This window comes from Cynocephalus volans, chromosome 5 (assembly GCF_027409185.1).
Source record: "Cynocephalus volans isolate mCynVol1 chromosome 5, mCynVol1.pri, whole genome shotgun sequence".
NCBI classification, from domain to species: domain Eukaryota; kingdom Metazoa; phylum Chordata; class Mammalia; order Dermoptera; family Cynocephalidae; genus Cynocephalus; species Cynocephalus volans.
Window position 1 is genome coordinate 4,070,045 of NC_084464.1, and position 21,808 is coordinate 4,091,852.

The 21,808-nt window shown below is 36.9% G+C and overlaps 1 protein-coding gene across 3 annotated transcripts in view; it reads right to left on the reverse strand.

The window, feature by feature from the left end:
* The window catches only part of EXOC2 (exocyst complex component 2), a 204,394-nt gene that overhangs the window by 67,555 nt on the left and 115,031 nt on the right, over positions 1–21,808 (reverse strand). For all 3 annotated transcript variants that reach the window (XM_063096552.1, XM_063096551.1, XM_063096553.1), the window contains 7 exons: positions 21,650–21,771; positions 20,372–20,433; positions 14,966–15,046; positions 14,433–14,492; positions 13,612–13,673; positions 8,304–8,370; positions 5,236–5,352 (listed from right to left, as the gene is read on the reverse strand). In XM_063096552.1, the coding sequence (XP_062952622.1) occupies positions 5,236–5,352; positions 8,304–8,370; positions 13,612–13,673; positions 14,433–14,492; positions 14,966–15,046; positions 20,372–20,433; positions 21,650–21,771 (571 nt within the window). The remainder of the gene's footprint in view (positions 1–5,235; positions 5,353–8,303; positions 8,371–13,611; positions 13,674–14,432; positions 14,493–14,965; positions 15,047–20,371; positions 20,434–21,649; positions 21,772–21,808) is intronic.

The following is a 21,808-nucleotide window of genomic DNA, read 5'->3' on the forward strand; positions in this document are numbered from 1 at the left end:
GTCCTAGTAAAGTACAGATGACCACAACTAACATGAAGAAATAGCCTTGAATATATAACCATTGAAGAAACTGAACCAGTCATTAAAAGTCATCTCATGAAGAAAATACCAGAGAGTTCTCCTAAATATTCAAAGAACAAATAATTCTAATGTTACACAAACTCTTTCAGAGAAGAAAAAAGGGAGACACATGCATTTTACAAGCAGTTTAACCTACATGCAGCACCATGGATAAATATCAAAAGTAATATTCAGTGGAAAAAGAAAGTCATAGGAAAGTACATACCATGTAATCCTAGTTATGTGATGTAAAAGTAAAAAAACAGGTGATATTAAAAGTAAAAAACACGTGATATCATTTAGAAAGCACCGAATTCCAAAGAGATCCCCCGCGTGGAGGAGCCTGACGCAGCTGTGCAGGGTGTGACAGGAGCGAAGGACTGCTGCTCTGTTTCTTCAGCTTGACGGGGGGACGGGGGAGGACATGTTCATTCATTACACTCTTACCTTATATCTACACAATATCTATTCTTTTATAGTTATAAAACATTTAATATAAAAATATTTGAACTTACAACCCAGAAAAGAAGTATATCTACCTTAAACTACTCACAATGCGATGTGTTCAGCACTATTCTAGTGGTAGGAACAAAGCATCAGAGGAAGAAGAGGATCTGATCTATTTCGCACTGAGGGAGAATGGGTAAGCAGAAGCCATAAGAGGCTTTTTATAGGATGGGAGCATCTGCACCTGAAATGGGTGTTGAAGGATGATCAAGACGTTGTTAAATCCACATGGAGGAAAAGGCATTCCAGACAAACAGAAAACACAAGCTATGGGGTAAAGGGTCTTAAAACGGAGCATGGTAAGCTAGCACTGCACAAACGTTAGTTGAATGAGGGACAAATTATATGAAATGGTCAAGGAAAGGTGAGAGGGTGACCAGGCTAGATTACAGGGATTAGAGTAGGGGGAGGAAAGCCACCAGAAAAAGAGGCAAGAAGGGGCCAGGTCAGAACCATACACAAACTGCAGCCTAAGGAGTTTAGGCTGTGCCCTTCAGACAGTGCAGAGCTCTGAAACGAAGGAGGAAGGAAGTACGATGAATTCTTCTATATTTCCTCTATATCTGCTCTATGTTTTTAAAAGCCCATCCTGGACACTCTGTGGATGACAAGCTGTACAAAAAACTTGAAGGAGCTGAATAGGGTCAAAAATTAAGCTGGGTATTTAGTAGGCAGGGACACATCTGATCAATTTATAATTTTTGTCTCTAAGATCTTAAACTCCAAAATGGACTAATTTAGAACCAATTTATTATATAAAACCAGCATCTAAACAAAAGTCAGCTAATTTATACTTATGAAGAAATGGGGAAAATGAAACAAAATATATACAGATAACAGTAGCAAGGACACAAAGCTGTATTCGTTCACATCTATGAATTCAAATGGTTTCAAACTTGAATTTTAAGAACTTTATTCAAGTATACTGAAAATAATCAAATATGTAAAATATAATACATATGGTTCAAGCAACACAAAAATCTTTAAAAATTGGTTGCTGTATGTAAAGAATCTCCCCTGGACGTAAAAGAAAAAGAAGCTGCACATCTCCACACCCCCATGTTGGAGTTTCTGAAATAGATTTAGGGGCTTAAAAGAAAACTTCAATCAAGAATTTAATGCCAGGGTTGCTTAATGTGTGCACTCCCGAGTCTGGTGAAAATCTGCTCTTATTCGAACTATAAATTAGATGTTTAATTTTTAAAGACTAAGACAGGTTAAAATAGCATTTTCCCTAGAATTATGTAATTACAACTACCACAAAAAAATTATACACTAAAGTTTATTAACCATAATAAACTTTGGTCTTCCCTTACCAAAGGTCTCGAAGAATTTGACTTGTGGCAGATTTGGTTTGCAAACTTAAAGTACAAACCTCTGTATTTCCGAAGTATCTCTCTTCCTAAGTATACTCTCTAAGTATCTTTAAAATGAGCTCTTCTAGAATATAAACCCATCAATAAACAGATGAAAAAGTGCTAACCTCCCAAATAAGGAAAGGCATGCAAAATCAAAGACAATGAAAAAGTACTTCCACCTATTAAATTAAAAATTATAATTGGAAATGATGGCAAAAATGTAATGAGATCAGCTTCTGAAAAGTAATCTGGTAACATTTACCAAGAGTCTCCAGAGCTGTAAGTCTACTTACAGGAATCTATTGCAAGGAAGTAATTAGACGTGTGATCAGAGAGACTACACCTCTCAGTAACAACAACAAAACGGAAAATACCTTAAGGTTCCTAGCAGGAGAGAGGTTAAAAAAAATTAATATTTCCACATTAAGAAATGTTATAAAGCCAAAAACTCATCTTTTACAAAACTTATTTAATAAAAATGAAAAAGTGCTCACAACAGAATATTCAATAGAAAAAAATATATTCAATGATACTGAATTTGAAAAAAATGTTTCCTATTTTTTATAGCATATACAGAGATATAGTACATATAAAATGCTGATTACCATAAATACTAAGATAGTAGTATTTATATTTGGTTGGTACATTACATAATTTTTTGGTTTTTTTTCTTTAGACTTCCCAGTATTTTTCCTTTTTAAAAGTAATGGTTGGGTCTTCTATAAGTAGCTAAAAAAATCCATGACTGGAAAAAAACATTTCTAGGACTGAAAAGCTAGGTGGCATCAGTAATACAAATGGAAACACACACACTTGACCGGACACTCGCCATGGGCACATGCTATCTGGGATCCAAACAGCACAAAACTCACTGACAGCTTATAATGAGGCTTATTTTAAAGGAGGAACCTTGTAGGGAAAGATGATTTCAATACCCTGATCTCATTAATTAATTACCATTCAATATTGTTTTATAAAGGCCAAAATGATATATATATATTAATCAACCAGCTCCATATCCTGTTTTCATTTCTTTGGTGTATTTTCATGAGAACAATTTTATTCTTTAAGATGTATCGTACCTGACCAGAAAGTATTCTGGATTTAGAATGAAAAAGCTTACTTTTGAGTCCTGCCTTGCTCTACTACTTACAGACAGGTCAAGTCCTAACCTCTCGGAACATCTTTCCCTATGAAGAATATGGGGCTAATAACACCATCTTTTATTACTTCTCAGGGTTATTTGTGTCACATAAAATTGTATATATAAAATCATTCTAGCTTTAAATGTCACTGATCATTAAATTTTAATAAACTCCTAAAAAGCATGGTTATTTGTGTAATAAATACACAAATAAACAAACAGAGGGAATGAAAAACCACATTTTCATGCTTCTTCTACTGGCAGAAGTACCAATAAAAAGGCAGGAGAAAATACACCTGGAAGAAACCCTTGGTCAACCACCAGACCACACCAGAAGGACGTTTGAGAGAACATCTAGTGTCCAGTGATACTGTGTGAGATGCACTATAATGGACCGTTATCTCCAAGAGCAAAAAGAGAGGGAGAATGGGTAAGCTCTCCATTGTGACCTCTGTGCCATGTGATTTTTCTGGGATCTATGCCTCTAGAGTTGTCTGTCATTTGAAAAGGGAACTATGAAAAATAATGGCAATTAGCAGCCTTTTTCCTTTAATGTAAGAAATAAATTTTATTTGGTTGGCATCATGAAATTAATGGATTCCCACATAAAAAACAGTATCAGCACAAGTACTACAATCTAAATCTAGTTGATTGTTTATTAATTTCAAACACAGCTGAATAATTTCAAAATATTCAAAAACAGTCAGTCAAAAAAGAAAATCCAAATTCTGAGTGGGAAAAGAGCCCACCATTTATCGTAATTTGCACCCCCAGATCCTACATATTATCTGGTCTCAAAATGATCTGAACAATGACTAGAGTAAGAATATAAAAAAACCTTTTCTCATGTCATTTCATTTTCCTTCTTAATGAGATGAACTAAAGAAACAGATATTTATTACTTCACAAAAACTGAGGGGAAAAAAGAACTTATTGCTTCTCTTACATGCAATTACTAATCATTTCATTTATTTTTTAAATGATAAATAAAATTTCTCCAATACATATATTCATGTCATTATCACTACTGTATAAAAACAAAGTGCCGACTTTCTACAAATAGCAACTTTTTACTGAAAGACAGCACCTTGTAATTCTCAACATAAAAGTTTCTGGAAATAAACTAGACATTTGGGCCTAAAGCCTTAAGTCACAACATTTCTCATCAGGATGATTAATCTTTACAAAAAGGCAGGAAAACAAGACATAGTCACCCACTTTGACATTTTCATTCTTTGAAGAAAAAAAAATTCCAATCTAGTTCATGAACTGGAACCATCGTTTGTAAAAAGTATGCAATCCATCAAGAGTATACTTTGATTATAAGATTAAGAAGATCATTATCTCTCTTATTCTTTGCATTGAGAAAACTATACTGACATTAAAAAGTCGTGCTAGCATAGTTTTACTTAGAAATCTGATAAACCTTTGCCCAAGAACCAGCCAACCTTTAATAACAAGGTTGCTTCATTTTTTCCTTTTCTGCTTAGTTGGAAAAAATATAAACAACAAAGTATAACATTAAAAAAACCACACCCCATCCATTGATTTATACAGCATTCATTTTTGTGCAACCTTTCTACATCCAGTGATTGGAGAGTGGGAGTGTGTGTTTTTCTGGCAAGAGTTCCAGCACCCTGAGGCTGCTGTGAGTGTGCACGCATGCTCAGGCACGTGGCGTGTGCCTGAGGAACCGAGTAAAAGCATCACCGTGGTCATGTGGAAAGGGAGAGAGGAAGGAGAGGTGTGAACAGGCAGGAAGAGGTTTTGCTGCAGGCTCAGGGAGCTTGCTGCTGGTTGTACTTAAAAGCTTTAACCTAAAAACGTCAGGTCTGAGATGTTTCTTAAAGATGTGGGTTTGATGCCTTTCTCTCATTTTCTTGCCTCACTTTTGAACAGCTTAAGTGGGGAGTAAACCAGTCCTAACCTCGAGAAAGCCTTGCTCTAGGGAAAAGACTGAATTAAATCAATGACTCAGGTGAGATATGAGATGGAGGGAATCATTCAAAGACAGATTGGGGCGAAGGCAGGGAGGGGATGTGCACATGGGGAGGGCAAGTAGATGGACAAGCACTGGAAAGCAAAGGGAGCCTGGCTCTGAGAAAATGGTCTGGAAACTAAGCTGGCAAAACAACCAATTTGTCCATTTGACATTAATTCAGTTACCTGTGTTATTTTTTCTATTCCCTGGAAGTTGTGCTTTTCAAAATGTTCTGCTATATTTAGGAAGGTATGACGTTCTAGATAGCAGCAATTACTCAGGACTATCAGAAGTCGCTGTTCCTAAAAGTAAAACAAATTTTTAGAGAAGTACATTTATAGTAACAAACTGAGAATATACTAAATAACACTCATCATTTATTAAGTTTAATTATAATCTCTTGCTCTTTAACATCAATATCCAATCCTTTGCTTTTCTTGGCGGCTTCTTTACCAATATTAACATAGAGAAAAACATAATGCAATTCTAAAATTCTACTAATTGTTCATTACTACATAATAACTACAGCATCAAATGTTTCTTATAAACTTTCACAGCTATATTGAAAAACAGATTGATAAAACAGTTTACTAAAGCAAGATCAGCCGTTCTTCTTGTGAAAGGGATTCTACTTTATTGTTTATTCTACTTAATACTTTGTGTACACAAAAAGGCTATACAAATGGATATTTTTAATAACTAATCACATAAAAGTGTAAAAATAATTAGAAAACAGTTTATAAATTTTTCATTACTTGGAAGAGAATTATACTGCCATACACCTGTATGATGAGCTCCTCTAAAAACGTAGACCTTTGAGAACTTTTTGTCTATGCAGGAGGATGACTAGGAATAGCTTCCCATTAAAAGGGAATGAAGGTCACCGTGGCCAGGGGCCTCCTCCAAAGAGAAAGGGCAGAACCCCACCTGCTTCTACATTCTCTAGGGTTCTATCCACCAAAAGTAATTTCTTACAAAAATAACCAAACCCAAATGCAGATGAGCACAATATCCTCTTACAATTCAGAAGAACTATTTTTGTAAATGAATTCCAGGAGCAGCCCCTGTCACTGCTGTGCTGGCCTGCCAAGATAGGGAAGTGTACCTGCAGGTGTGGGTGTGTGCCCTGCAGCAGCTGTGACTCGTCTGGGCCCCGGCTTGTGACCCCTTGCCTAAAACGAAGGCAAAAACCACTTCCCAGGAAAAGTTTTCACCCACACTTTGCTTACTCTTTCTGTACATAATCTGAACAAGTTACAATAAAGTAATGCAATTTAGCAAATATGGAGAAAGGTTCCTGTTTTTTGAGGTACATCAATCAAAGATGGACGACAACAGTCCCTGGACTCTGCTGCCAAGCATATCTTATATCTCCCAATGATTTCATTTAGCTCAATCGAATTTCAAAAAACATTCTCAGTTGCTTTATTTAAAATGTTCCTATCTTTATTTCTGGCAGAGTGTAGCCTATTCACTGCAGTTTTTGTTCATCAACAAATACAAGTAAAAGGCCAAGGAACTGTTACAGTACCTTCAAGTAAATGAAAGCTTGTTAATGACCCTGAATTAATCTGTGGATGGGATATGAAGTACAAAAAAGGTAAATAGGGTTATAATATTATAAGTGTAATATTCTTTCTCCATATTTTGTGGATAAGTGACAAGAAAAAACCTACAAAGAAAGCAAAGAACAAGTACTGGAAGCTTGCCCAGGCACGGCCGAAGGGTGTGGCTACAGTTCCCTCTTGCCCCCACACCTGGTGTTACCACTCACCAGCCCTCATGAAGCACATACAGTCAAGGAAAGAGGATGTTTCCTCAACCACAGTGAACATGCAGTGTTCTTTAAAAATCTCAACTGGTTCTCAGTTTTAAAGTCAATCCTAATCAGTTTTCCCTTCAAGAGTAAAACCTCCTCACCAACAGACATGAGCCTGCTGCGTCTTCTCTGCCCTTTGCTTGATTTTTCCCATTGTACTATGCATGGTCCTTCTTCAAAAATAGAAAAACTATTTGAGTGATTTAAAGTCTTGCTCTTGGTAGGTGTATTTTTCTCAAATCTAACCAATAGACAAAATAAAAATGGGATGAACAACTGAACACCACTATCAAATCCTTAGACTTGGATGACTAATCAAAAGCTTAATAAGAACTCACATGGAGATGTATATTTGAAACTAACAACCAGAAAAAAGCTGCCACTTCTGGGGTGACTCCAGCTGCTAGGTCAGCTGGATGGAACAACTAGTACTTTTCTTAGTATTCTCATCTACTACCAGGTCTTATAGTGCTTATAATTCACACATCTGTATCTAGATTTCTCTCCGGGGATCCAGATCTCATCACCGATAGATATCTCTACCTGAATGTTACCCATTCAACAAATATGGTCCCAAACTCTATTTTTAATCTTTCTTTAGGACTTGTTTTCTTCCTGAATTCTCTGTCTCAGTGAATGGTACCATTCTCCACTCGGTCATCCAAATAATTGAACCTTGAATAAATTTTTAAACTACTTTGTCTAAATTATACTTTTTTAATATACCAAGTCCCCTATTTAGTTATACTTATAACTGTAAAAATGACATAGGGTAAGAAAGCCAAGTCATGTTTTTTCTTGAGATACACACACACCCCATCCATCCTTCAAACTCATCACAAACCAGACAGGGTTATTTTCTTTAAGAAAGCTGAGGTTATACACGTGATAATGTATGTATGTGAACCTTCCCTAAATACACATACGTATGTTAAAATAAATGTGTGTGTGTACATATTTGGTTTTGTCTTTGCTATGAAAACTGTGTTTAAATAAAATGTTATTCGGGAACTTAGAGAATAAAACAAGAAAGCAGAGCTTCTCTGGTTGAAGAGGCAAAAGCTGTCAGGGAGGTGGGCGCCCTAGTCCTATGCCTCCTCCATAGCTGGTCGCAGCAACTTCTGAGCACCAGGAGATGACTAGGGCACGCATTTAACACTCGAGAACTGCACAGATGCAGAGAGTATGTGCAACTACTTAAGCTGCAACTCAACTAAAAGGTTTTAAGCGTGAAATATATATAAATTATACTTTACTAAAATTTTCACACAACATAACATGGCCCCAAAGTACAGAGCAGTGTTTTACAGTACATGCTACAGCAATGATGCAGTAACATTTAAAGTAATTTAGATTAACTTATAAAAATTTATAGTCATTACAGAGTTTTAAAGTGACCTGTTTTACTTACTATTTATCATCTATCTTACTTACAGAAGTCAAGCTGAAGTCTTCATGGATACTTCCAAACAAATCAGGAGAAGAAACGTCAACAGAGAGACTGAATATAGAAGCAAGTAAGAGAACAGTTAGAGCTAAAGCACTAAAATTTAAAAGCGCAATGAAATTTGACTTTAAAATGTTTTGGTTAAAAAAAATCAAAAATTTTGTATAAGTTTTTTTATATTTAGCAAATAACAGCTCAAAGAAGGCACTATAAACCATCTATTAACATGGGCCATATAAAATTTGCTTTTGGGTCTTCCCAATACTGACTTAATTAAATTTTTTAAAAAAACTACCAGGGGAGAAAATGTCAAGTAATTCTAATCATACTATTATTAGTATATACTCACACAATTAAAATGTTCTTGTCTATCAGAATCTCCAGAGAGCTTTTTGAAGCATTTTCTTAGTAAATCACTTAGTGGTGAGTTGATTTGGGATATTAGTTGATAACCCACAAGTGACCAGAAACATAAAATTGCGGGGAGGGGAGGAGAGATCATAAATTAACTGGTTAATTTATAGATATAACAGAATCATAATAAAAATCTCAGTAGGATTTATCTTCTTTAAAGTTGACTGACCAATTTTAGAATTCATATGAAAGAATAAAGTTATAAAAATATTAAATAATATTTCAAAATAGAGAGGCAATAAAAGGATACCAATCTGAAAAACATTAGAACATAAACTAATGATGATTAAAACACCAACTGATATAAAATATATTTAAATGAATGGAACAGAAGATAAAATTCAGAAACACATTGCACTATATATTAAAATTCAATGATGGATGAAACAGAAATTATAACAAAATGATGAAAAGACATTTAATCAATAACATCAGGGATCTGATTAACAATACAAATTCCTGGTAGAATAATGAGCAAAACAACTTAAATCAAAGAAAATGGAGAAGAATTAAAAACTTATTAGGTCTCTAGAGAGGTGAGAGTTTTATATACTAAAAAGCAAAAACCAATACCAAGAAATAGACAAACATGGAAAAATTCTCAAATTGTCAATTAAAGATTCAAGAGGAATTTATTACATTATCATCTGTGTCAGAGCATGAATCTTAGATGCACAGAAGTTACACATGCCAAGTATCATTCAAAAAGCTAGATTTTTTTAAAAATGGTATTTTATAATGCTGTCATATAGAGTAACATTATAAAAAAGTTATCACATGGATTTGTAATATCAATAGTAAGCACCTGTCTTCTGGAGCTCAAATAACTAAGCCTGACACAGACTTAATTCTACCAACATGCAGTGCAATCCCCCTAACACCAGAATCGTGAAAGTAGTCAACTTTCTACTTTATTATTTATAAAACTTGTTCTTTTGGACAATTAGTAAGCTAATTAGATGTTCAATTTGGTCAATTTGTCTCTAATAAGGCTAAGATGCGTTCAGAAAATAAATAAATTATGGAAAGAATATAGGCTGATGGAGTTTGGATGTGCTGTCCCCTCCAAAACTCATGTGGGAATTTGATCTCCAATGTGGCACTGTTGGAAACTGATTGAGTCACAGAGGCGGATCCCTCATGAATGGATTAATGCTCTCCCTGGGGGAGGAGGGGTAGTGAGTGAGTTCTCGCTCTATTAGTTTCCACAAGAGCTCGTTGTTTAAAAAGATCCTGGCACCTCCTCTCTCTCTCTCTTGCTTCCTCTCATCATGTGATCTGCTTGTACCTGCTGGCTGCCTGCCACTTTCCACCACGAGTAGAAGCAGTCTGAGGCCCATGCCAGGTGCAGCTGTCCCAGAATCATAAGCCAAATAAACCTCTCTTCTTTATAAATTACCCCGTCTCAGGTATTTGTTATAGCAACACAAAACGGACTAATACAGAAAATTGGTACCGAGGAGTGGGGTGTTGCTATACAGATACTTGAAAATGTGGATGCAGCTTTGGAACTGGGTAATGGGCAAAGGTTAGAGGAGTTTGGAGGACTGAGAAGAAGAGAAAATGATGAGGAAGTTTGGAAGATTTTAGAGATTGGTTAAACAGCTGTGACCAGAATGTTGATAGAAACGTGGACAGTAAAGACCATGCGGATGATGAGGTCTCAGATAGAAATGAGGAACTTATTGGGAATTGGAGCAAAGATCACCCTTGCTACACCATAGCAAGGAATTTGGCTGCATTGTGTCCATGCCCTTGGACTTTGTGGAAGGTGGGACTTAAGAGTTGTGAACCAGAGTATCTGGCAGAAGAAATTTCCAAGCAGCAAAGCACTAAGGACGCTGCACGGTTATTTCTAACAGCCTAGGCTGAGTTATGGCATAAAAGGCATTATGTAAAGCCAGAATTTAAAACGGAAGCAGAGCATCAAGATTTGGAAAATTTGCAGCATGGCCATGTAGGTAGAAAAGCAGAGAGCATACAATGGTGCAGCCCAGCGACCATTAGCTAAGGTTAGTACAAAGGAAAGGTTAGTACAAAGGAAAGAGAAGGAGAAAAAGGCCCTGAAGGCATTGCAGAAGCCTCTGGGGCCAACCCTTCCATTTCAGGCCCAAAGGCCTAGGGAGAGAGAATGGTCTTGGCAAACAGGCCCGAGTCACCCTCCATGGGCTCGCTGCCCAGGGCCACCTGGAGAAGCTGCTTCCAGCACCAGCACCCCAGCTGCTTTGGCTGCTCCAGCTGTGGCTAAATTGGCCCCAGGTGTGGCTGGACCTGCAGCTTTGGAAAATACAAGCTGGAAGTCTTGGCAGCGTCAACGTGATGTTAGGTCTGCAGGCTCACAGAATGCCAGAGCTGGGAATGCTTGGGAGCCTCCACCCAGATTTCAAAGTATGTATGGAAAAGTCTGGGGGCCCAGGAAGGGATCTGTCGCAGGGGTGGAGTCACCGCAGACAGCCTTCGCTAGAGCAATGCCGAGCAGAAATGTGGGGTCAGAGTTGCAGCAGAGAAACCCCAACAGTGCCATGCCTAGTGGAGCCATGAGAGTGGGACCTCCATGGAGACCCCAGACTTAAGGAGCTACTAGAGTGGAACACTGGCTTGGAAAAGTTGCAGGCACCATTGCAACCCACTGGGCATGCACCTGGCAGAGCTGTGGGAATGAGGCTGCCTGATGCTTTGGGGGCCCAGATGCCCAATTGTGCCCAGGATGCAGGACTTGAAGTCAAAGAACATTATTTTGGAGCTTTAAGACATAATGTCTGCCCTGCTGGGTTTCGGACTTGTTTGGGGCCTGTTTTTCCTTTCTTTTGGCCTATTCCTCCCTTTTAGAATGGGAATGGATACCCAATGACTGTTCCACCATTGAATCTTGGCAGTAGATAAATTTGGTTTTGTTTTTCAGGTTCGCAGCTGGAAGGACTTTTGCTTTTGGTCTCAGATGAGACTTTGAACTTTGAACTTGTAAGCTGGTTCTGGAGCAAGCTAAGACTTTTGGGACCTTTGGGAAAGAATGATTTGTATTTTGTATGTGAGAGTGACATGAGTTTTGGGGGGCCAGGGGCGGAATGCTGGAGTTTGGATGTGTTGTCCCCTCTAAAACTCATGTGGAAATTTGATCCCCAGTGTGGCAGTGTTGGAAACTGATTGAGTCATGGGGGTGGATCTCTCATGAATGGATTAATGCTCTCCCTGGGGAAGGGGGGATTAATGAGTGAGTTCTCACTCTATTAGTTCCCACGAGAGCTTGTTGCTTAAAAAGATCCTGGCACCTTCTCTCTCTCTCTTGCTTCCTCTCCCACCGTGTGATCTGCTTGTACCTGCCGGCTGCTGCCACTTTCTGCCATGAGTAGAAGCAGCCTGAGGCCCGTGCCAGATGCAGCTGTCCCAGAATCGTAAGCCAAATAAACCTCTTTTCCTTATAAATTACCCAATCTCAGGTATTTCTGTTATAGCAACACAAATGGACTGAAACACAGGCCATATTTAAAACTCTAACTGTAATTTGAAAAACTGGTCTCTCTTACTAAAGGACTTAGGATATATGAGAGGACTTCAAAAAGTTTGTGAAAAATGGAATCAGAAGCTGAAAATAAAAACCATAAACGTTATTTCTCAAATTAGCTCCATTAAGTTCAAGTGATGATGCCAGCCATTCAGTTCACCCCTAAAGAACTGAGGGTCCTGGGAATTTAGTCACATCAATGCAGTCTTTTTTACATTTTTAAATTGAAGAAAAATGGGTATCCTTTAAAGAATTTTTAATGTTGGGAAACAAAAAAGAAATCAGAAGGAGCCAAATCAGGCCTGTAAGGTGGATGCCTGATGTCCCATGAAATCTCTCACAAAATCGCCCTTGTGTGGTGAGAGGAGTGAGCAGGAGCATTGTCGTGGTGGAGAAGGACTCTCTGGTGAAGCTTTCCCAGGTACTTTCCTGCTAAGCTTTGGCTAACTGTCTCAAAACACTCTCATGATATATGTAGATGCTATCCTTCTTGCACCCTCCAGAAAGTCAACAACAACATGCCTTGAGCATCCCAAAAAACTGTTGCCATGACCTTCACTCTTGACCACTTTTGCTTTGACTGGCTCATTTCCGCCTCTTGGTAGCCATGGCTTTGGTTGTGCTTTGTCTTCAGGATTGTACTGGTAAAGCCACGTTTCATCTCCTGTTACAGTTCTTCAAACGAACACGTCACGATCTTGATCCCACCTGTTCAAAATCTACATTGAAAGCTCTGCTTTTGTCTGCAGCTGATCTGGGCACAACAGTTTTGCCACTCAATGATCAGAAAGTTTGCTCGACTGTAATCTTTCAGTCAGAATGGTGTAAACTGAACCAGCTGAGATGCCTATGGTGCTAGTCATTGTTTCTGCTATTAATCATCAGTCCTCTTCAATTAGGGCATAAACGAGATTAATTTTTTCCTTGATAATTGATGTGGATAGTCTGCTGCTGCAGGCTTCATCTTCAATGTTGTCTCGTCCCTTCTTAAAATGAGTTATCCATTTATAAACTGATTTCCTTGGGGCATTGTCCCCATAAAGTTGTTGTAAAGCATCAATGATTTCACCCAAGCTTCACCACAGATTTGATGTTCTCGCTTCAATTTTAATAGAATTCATGTTGCTCTGATAGTAGCTCTTTTCATACTGATGGCTTCTCCTTCTTTATGCCTCAAACTAGATCTTATTCAGACATGCTAACAAGTCAGTACAAGTTTATTTCGGTGCCAAAAAATTTTGAAATCTATGCATACTTTTTTCATAATACACATTTTTCATGATCTTTCTGAAGATCCTTTTAAGACCAAATATATAACTTGAGTCTATATTTTTAATTCTCCTAAATGCATCAATGAGATTAATTTCATTTTTACTTACTGTGTGGTATCTACATCTGCATCAGGCTTGGTGCTCAATTGTTCCAGACAGTATATAAAAACCTATGTCAAAAATATTAAGTGTTAGTGATATGAACTTTCAGATATTAATCTATTTGGACATTAAAAATAATTTTACATAAATTAAAGTAGAATTATATATTCCATAAGTGGTGTGGTGGTGGTGGTGGTGGTGGAGTGTGTCTGTGTGTGTGTATTACATATGTGTATCCCATAAGTGATAGAAAATACATATACTATCAATATATATAACATAAGTTGTAGAAAATTAAAAGCACCTATGTTTTGATCAATTATTAAATTCTTGAGTATATTTTAGGAAAAAGACCTTTTTCCTTTCTCTCATTCACTCACTCACGTGTTCAACTGTTTGTGCCTACAAGCACTAGTTCCAATGAAAAACTTTATACTCTAGATATAATGTAAACAACTATCATTTAATTTACTGTGCTTTAATGAAAATATATATAAAGTACCATGAGAACACAAAAAAGAAGAAAATATAAATGAAATATTTGGGTACTGAAAATTTTCGAATCAATTCTACATTAAACTTTATTTTGTTGCCCTACTTACCTTAAACTATTATGTTCACAGACAAGATAAAAAAAAGAATACATATTTAATATAAGAGGGGACTTCAAAAAGTTCATAGAAAGATTCATATTACTTTTTAATTCTATTTTCCATGAACTTTTTGAAGTCCCCTCGTATATTACACATATATTACAAATAGGAGGGGGGGTTGGCAAATAATCTGCATTATTTCAGGCTTTGGGCATCACTGCTCTTAAATATTACCTGCATGATATTGATGCTTAGTTGGCAAACGTCCTCCTGTGTTTTAGGCTGTTGAAAGACCTATGAGAAAGAACTTGGATTAAAATTTTTTTGACTATGATAGAAAAACAAAACTTTTTGTTTATGGAGTTAGATATAAAAGCTGAAACACGGAAAACTGCTTCAGGTGTGGGCATCCTCACCCTCAGAGGAACATGAGCAAAGAGCTGGCCTGTAAGGTGGTTCTCTTACTGCGGTGATTCTGTGGTCAGAAGACAATGAAGTGCGGAACTGGCTGACGATACCCAGGTCAACCATTAGTTCTGCACCTCTATACTCTACCTACAAGACTTACACTTCCCATGCAGCTTTCATGAGCCTAACTTAAAGCCAGAAGTCAGCAGGCCCATGTACTGTAGCTAAACGAAGTGAAACATGCAGGCAATAAGGCCAAAAAGCTCTTGTGTTGCAATGACTAAGAAATTTACAACTCTGACTCCCAACAGCTCCTTGGAAAATTTGGAAATAGGGATGGAATTGAACAGAAAACTTACACTGGCCTCTCCAGCCTTGCACTCAAGAACTCCTTTTAGTGACTGCAGGGAATGTACAATACACTGTTCAAACTGACATGGCTGAAAGAAAAAAAAAATGTGTATATTAAAATTCAAAAAAAAGCACTGGTTACTAAGACATCTCAGGGTCCTTCAAAAAGTTCATGAAAAAACGTACTTGAAAGATAATATGAATCTTTTGCATGAACTTTTTGGAAGAACCTATATTTAACAGAAGTGAATATGGCCAAAAACTGTAAATTTTCCAGATTAATTCAAAGAAACAGATATGCAAATAATCTGATAAATCACTGAGTTTTAGGTTTAGTATATGTTTTGCATTTAGTATTTAAAAATGAGAGTCTTGAGACTAATGTACATTTAATTCAACTGGAATAGATCGCAGGTATAATTAAAAATTCTCTTCAAAATTCTACTCTTCTATGAGGCAAATAATACAATAAGGAGCAGATATAATAAGTTTATATTTTAAATGCTACTTCTCAGGTATATTCTGTGATGAGCTCAATCTCCTAGATTTTCTACATCTGATACTGTTCAACAAAATTTAATGTTAATAACAACAATTCGGAGGAGGTTCAAGATCTTTAAATCAATTAAGTTACTGCAGTCTTTTTACATACATTAAGTCAAGAAATGAAACATGAAAATATGTCCAACCAATAACATTTCAAGATAAGCTTGACTGAATCCAAACATCTTAGCTCCTAAGTGTGTTTAAGGTTTTCACTGTGCCAGGAATTACTCCAGGTGACAGAGACAGGACTGAGCAAGACAGAGATCTCATGTGTTTGTTCCAGGAGGGAGACACTACCATGAAAGTAACAGCCAACAAAATGGTGTAGAAATAAAATACCTGCAATTACAAACTTTAATAAGTGTCATGAAGAAAACAAGTGGAGCTCACAGAAAATAATGACCAAGAGGGGTCTGCTCTCTATAGGCGAGGGGTCAAAGAAGTTCCCCAGGACACTGAGAACACTCGAGCCGAGACCAGAACGGTGCCCAGAGAAGGAGGGTGAGTTTGCAGGCAAGGAAAGCATGTATGCAAGGGCGAAAGTAGGCGAGAAAGGCCGGTCGTAGGCCACGAGCACTGCGCCGGAGCTCTGCGCGCGGGAGGGAGGCCGGGGTTGTCCTCAAGGGCACCAAGCCATGGGAGGCTCAACCCTCAACTGTGCAAGAAATCTGGAGTGAGAACCTCTCCTCAATACACCCATAATTTTTACAAGGTTTGGGGGAAAAAAATGAACAGAGGAAAGGAAATGACACTTATGTACACACAAAATTCTTAACAGAAGGAACTCAGACAAAGAAAGCTTTAATGTGATTTTATCAGGGCACTTTGAAACCACCATAAAGAATACTTAAAACTAGTACAAAAAAAAGGAATATAGAATGAAATACCAACTGCACAGGAAGCATTTAAAGAGTCAAAACATTTACTAGATGACTGACCTTATTCATCTGACCTAGCTGCCTCAGGAGGTATAAAAATTTAAGACAAAATAATAGTCACCATCAGAAATTGAGAATTAAATCCAGAATTCAAATGTAGGCAGTTAAATTGACATTCGTATGTCATTATTTAGACTTCTTGTATTAAAATTTGAACTAGACTTTCTTACTAACTTTATTTGTATATCTGTATTAATACAATAAATGGATAGAGAATACTAGGAAGTTTCAATTAAATGGGAATAAATGACAGTCTAAACATTTGCTATTTCTTTTTTCTAAAAAGAAAGAAATAGCACTGTCTCTGTGTATCGTCAGTGAATCATCCAATTTACCTGACTATCAGAAGTTATCACAAATCATTCCAATTCTTCTGAAAGAAGAAAAGTCTCAGAATTATCCAAATTGAGAAAAGGCAGAAACCATTTTCAACATGAGAAGAAAACAGGATGCTTTCAAATAAGCTGTTTCACAGGGCCCTGAAGTGAGGTTCTAATTAAAGAGAATACTTCAGCTGAAAGAACAGTCATAACGAGGCTAACCTGAACGTTCATTTCTCTACGTGATAAAGAACATTTTCCTATCCCAGCCACAGGGAAAGTAAAGCATTCTCATCTCAAACAAATGGGATTGGTACTACGGAAATGTTAGGAAAATATTAATTAGAGGTAAATGTGAAGACAATGTAAATTAGAGCACAGTGCTGATAACACCAAGGTCAAGGGTTCAGGTCCCCTTACCAGCCAGCCACCAAAAAAAAAAAAAAAGAAAAAATGTAAATTAGAGGTATGTGACAAGCTTTGATACAATTTAAGTCACTGTTCAAACTAAGAATTTTACACACACTTTAGGGTACAATACTCAAAGCTAGAATCTACCCTAAGTTTGATTCACCTTTTCTCTTAAGGAGGTCCATGCTAAATAGCTGGAAAATCTGCCCAGCATTATGAAGTCTTATCGTGCTAGCACGTTTCTTCAGTGACATTTGACTAGAAAATGTCTTGGCTGACTCCAGACGTGCTACTTCCTGTGAATCATTCATTCACAAAGCACACTCGGGTTTAGTTCTTTCTTTTCTGCACATAGTTATGTGGCTTGTGTGTGTGTAAGGTCAAACATGAAATTAGTTATTTTATGGTTACAATTGCAGTAGTACAGGTTAAGCATCCCTAATGTGAAAATCCGAAATCCAAAATGCTCCAAAATCCAAAACTTTTTGAGTGCCAACATGACACTCAAAGGAAATGCTCACTGTATTCTGCAAATATTCCAACAACCAAAAAAAATCCAAAATCCAAAATACTTCTGGTCCCAAACTGAAAGGGATACTCAACCTATATAGTTAAACTTTAAAAACAAACTACCAACAAGCCTCCGCAGTAACCACTTCAGAGCATCTTCGCAGAGGATGGCCCACTATAAACAGGCAAACACAGTCCTGAGGTGTGGCAGCTCTTACGAAGTGCACACGTTTGCAAGAAGCACTAACCTGGAGAAGGGCCGAAAGCCAACACCTGTTTTATGGCTAAGAGTTATTTAATTTCTGTCAGGTTTTTTTAATGGAACATAGAACCTTGACAACAGAGACTACATTTTCTCAAATTGAACATATAAATTTTTTTTCCTTTGCACAGACTGATCAGAGGCAGGTAACCAGGAACCAGGCATCAAGGTGATTTGTCTAATCTGCCCACAACTATTTCATTTGGGACAGGTTATTCAGTGGTCCAATGATCACTTTTTGGCCTCTCCTTCAGACTCACTGTTATAATTAGGATAGGGTTATATGAAAGAGCTTAGAAAATAGCAAGGGTAATGTGAACCTAAGAAATTATTATCATAGAAGCCCCACTTATTACAAGTATTAGTTGAACAAATAGAAATGCTTTACATTTGTTCTATGCTTTGCAGTTTACAGAGTTCTTTAGTCCTCAGTGCCTTGCTTAAACCTAACCCAAAACCCCATGAAGAGGTGCTCTGCCCCTTCTTTGCAAATTAGGGTGAGACAGATAGTGTGGTTCCTTTAGGACTGTGTGGAGGCCCAAGCCAGGTTCTGACTTAAACCAAAAAGCAGTCCACTTTTTGTACCATCACTGTCCAACAGAAGTATAATGTGAGCCACTGACATAAGCCACATATGTAATCTTAGACTTTTCAGTAACCACATTAAAAAAACAAAAAAGAAATAAAGTTAATTTTAATATAATTTACTTAATGCAATCTATCCAAATATTGTAATTGCAACATGTACTCAATATAAAAAGTTGAGATATTTCACATTCTGTCTCTTTGTGCATCTCAAGTGGCTGCCTTACTGGGTGGTACAGGACTGCCCCACACCTTTCACTAAAGATTTAGTGTAAGGAAACAGGTACAGATATTCAACTCTATACCCCACAGATATGCATAATCAATTATGTTTCAATAAAAAAAGAAAAAAAATATTTAGTGTAAGGGAGAGTTAGCTATAGAATTTGTGTTTGAATACAAATATTTGTATTTAAATACAAATAGTTGTGACAAGTAGAATAAACACATTTAATATATTTTTATAAAAAATCTTTTAAAATAAGATAATTGATTTATTAAAAATAATAAACTTTCCAACTCATTTCAAGCATGATTAATTTGCAAAAAGTTGGCGTGAGCAGTGCTTCATCTTCCCCACACTGTTGCGTGAGTAAGGCACACCCATATGCGAGGGCACTTCCAAACACTCGGGAAGATTCGTGCTCCCTTTCCATTCATTTTTTCCATGAACTTTCTGAAGTACTCTTGTATAATTATATTAACTTCAGATAGAACCTTGAATTTTGGAGGAACAGAATGAGTCAAAAATTCCCCAAATCCCAAAGAAAGACTGTTGATAAGAAACACAGAAATTTGAGGACATGAAGAAACGCCACAGCCCAACTCACCAGTGGTGTGTAAGGTTGGGCAGGTCAACATCATTTCATTCTAGTTTCCTCATCTAAGGCAGAAACTGCAGTTGCCTCTCTAGGATATATTTTCCTCCTTTCTTCTTATTAAGGTAAGACAGAAACTGCTGGAGCAGCACGTGCTCTGCTGACAGTCTCCGCGTCTCCAGACCCTCCTGCTCACAAAAGGCGAGGACAGCCTCAGCCACAGCTGCTGGAGAGTGCTGCACCTCTGTCCTGACAGGAGCAAGGCCATGGGGCCTCTCTGGGCAGAAGCCAGTACAAAGAGTCACAGAGAAGACAGACAGAGAAAGCCCTGAGCACCAAACATGTGACTGAGTTGCCACACCACTGTGAGGGAGATAGGAGACCCCTATCTTACATCATGGGTTGTTTCAGCAGCTGTATGTCTATCTTCACTGAAACCTGCCTAAAAGATCATTAAGGGGGATCCATGAGACAGGTGTGAAAACACAATAAATCATGAGAATGATTCTCAAAGGTATTTTGAAAATGTAAACATCCCATCTGAAAAAATGATGATTCTAGAATGAATATATCATGGTGACAGTTGCCTGCCTGACCTGTGAATATATCTGGAGAGGTTTGTGGCTGTTGTTTTTGTTTTACTGTTTTGTTTTGGATTAGGGGCCAGCAAAAGCATTTTTTCCATCCTGCTTTTCGGAAAAATTCAAGTTGCTGAGTCATTTAGAGTTAAGCATGCTCTTTTTTTTTTTTTTTTTTTTTTTTAAAGTAATGCAAACAAAAATACTAAATGATGTAGGATGGAGAAGGGGCACTCTAAAAGATACCCACTGTTTTCATTATTATTTAGTATCTGTCATTAGCATTAAGCAAAAATGACCCTGAAAAGGAAAACTTGAAGTTTATTTTTCTGTTTCCACAAATTAGAGTTGCAATGCAGAGAGCATATTTTCCTTAGTAATACAATAAATTACTTACTTTGAATATAATATACACTAATGACTAATTGAAAAGAATTTAAACTTACTAGAGAAGTCAGTCCTTCATTATCAACAATCCAGTCTTCTTTTTCAGCTAATCTCTTTATTTCTACATGGGAAACAAGCACAAAAATACTTTTTATTATAATTATATCACTGAACATTATAGAGATAAAAATCTATAAAGGTTATGGTTTTTGATTATTTACATAGGTTTGTAAAAACTTGGTAAAAGTAGAGATAAATGATTTTGGTAGACCTGAGGATTTAAATATGAATTTGCTGGATTTTTGTAATACAACATGAATACAAATAAATTTTTTACTCTATAGCCCAATTTGGAGAATTCTAGACTAGGTTTAATGACAACTTGAGACAATGATTTACTGCTTATTCAGTATTCTTGACAATACTAGACATGGACAAAATAATCTATACAATCTATATTTTCTTCCTAAAATTTCTGATGAACAATTTGGATTCCATCTGAATCTTATACACTGCTGACCCTGGCAGCATGATTCTTGCTTGGCTGAAGGAATGCCACTACCCTGGCAGCATGATTCTTGCTTGGCTGAAGGAATGCCACTACTGTGGGCTAGCTCGTGGTCCTGGTGCAGAGCAGGCGATGAGGTAAGAGGGGAATGCTCAGTTTCTCATCTGGGTCCCATTCCCTTTCCATTTACACAGCATATTAGCCACCAACTCTGTAGAAATATGACCTTCCTATTTAAAAAGCCTGCTGGCAGATAGTAAGGTTTATGTCATTTATAACAATGTTCTTGATTGTGCTTTTGAAAATATTTAATTCCCAAAAGGCTGCTTTGTAAAGATAATCTTTATTACTTTTTATGATCCTATGTAAAAAATCCTGAATATTTTTAAAAGTATAAAGAAAATAAGGATAATCTATAATTTCTACCCAGAGAATCATTCTAACAGCCTTTCCTCCGATTTTACATTCATTTTTCTAAATTAAAATTTTAAACTATATACATATTTCAAAACTAGAATTATACTTTACATACATTTCATGTGCTATTTTACTTATTTGCCACACGGATGTTTATATTATTCTTAAATATTTGCAAGTATATCCATCCTAATTTCTGCATGGTCTTATATCTCAACTAAGTTCATTTGAAAAAAAATCAAAAAAAAAGAAAAGAAAAACATTCTATCGAGCTACTCGAAATAAGATAAACCAATATATTCAAATTTTCATAGAGTAATTTTCTCTTATTTTCAAGGATTTGGAAGCTCAAAGGAGGTGGCATATTCAGATAACCATGGTCCAGTAAACGTCATCAATTTTTTTAACATACCTTCTGCCGTGTGTTGCAATGTGACCATTACACAACGTACTCGGAGATCCAAAACGAGATCCTGGATAGTCTGTAACATGTCATTAGGAATCTCAAGGGCAGTCAATGACTCATAGGTAAGCCTGCGAAACAGACACAATGAAACAGAAGTGAGCAGAG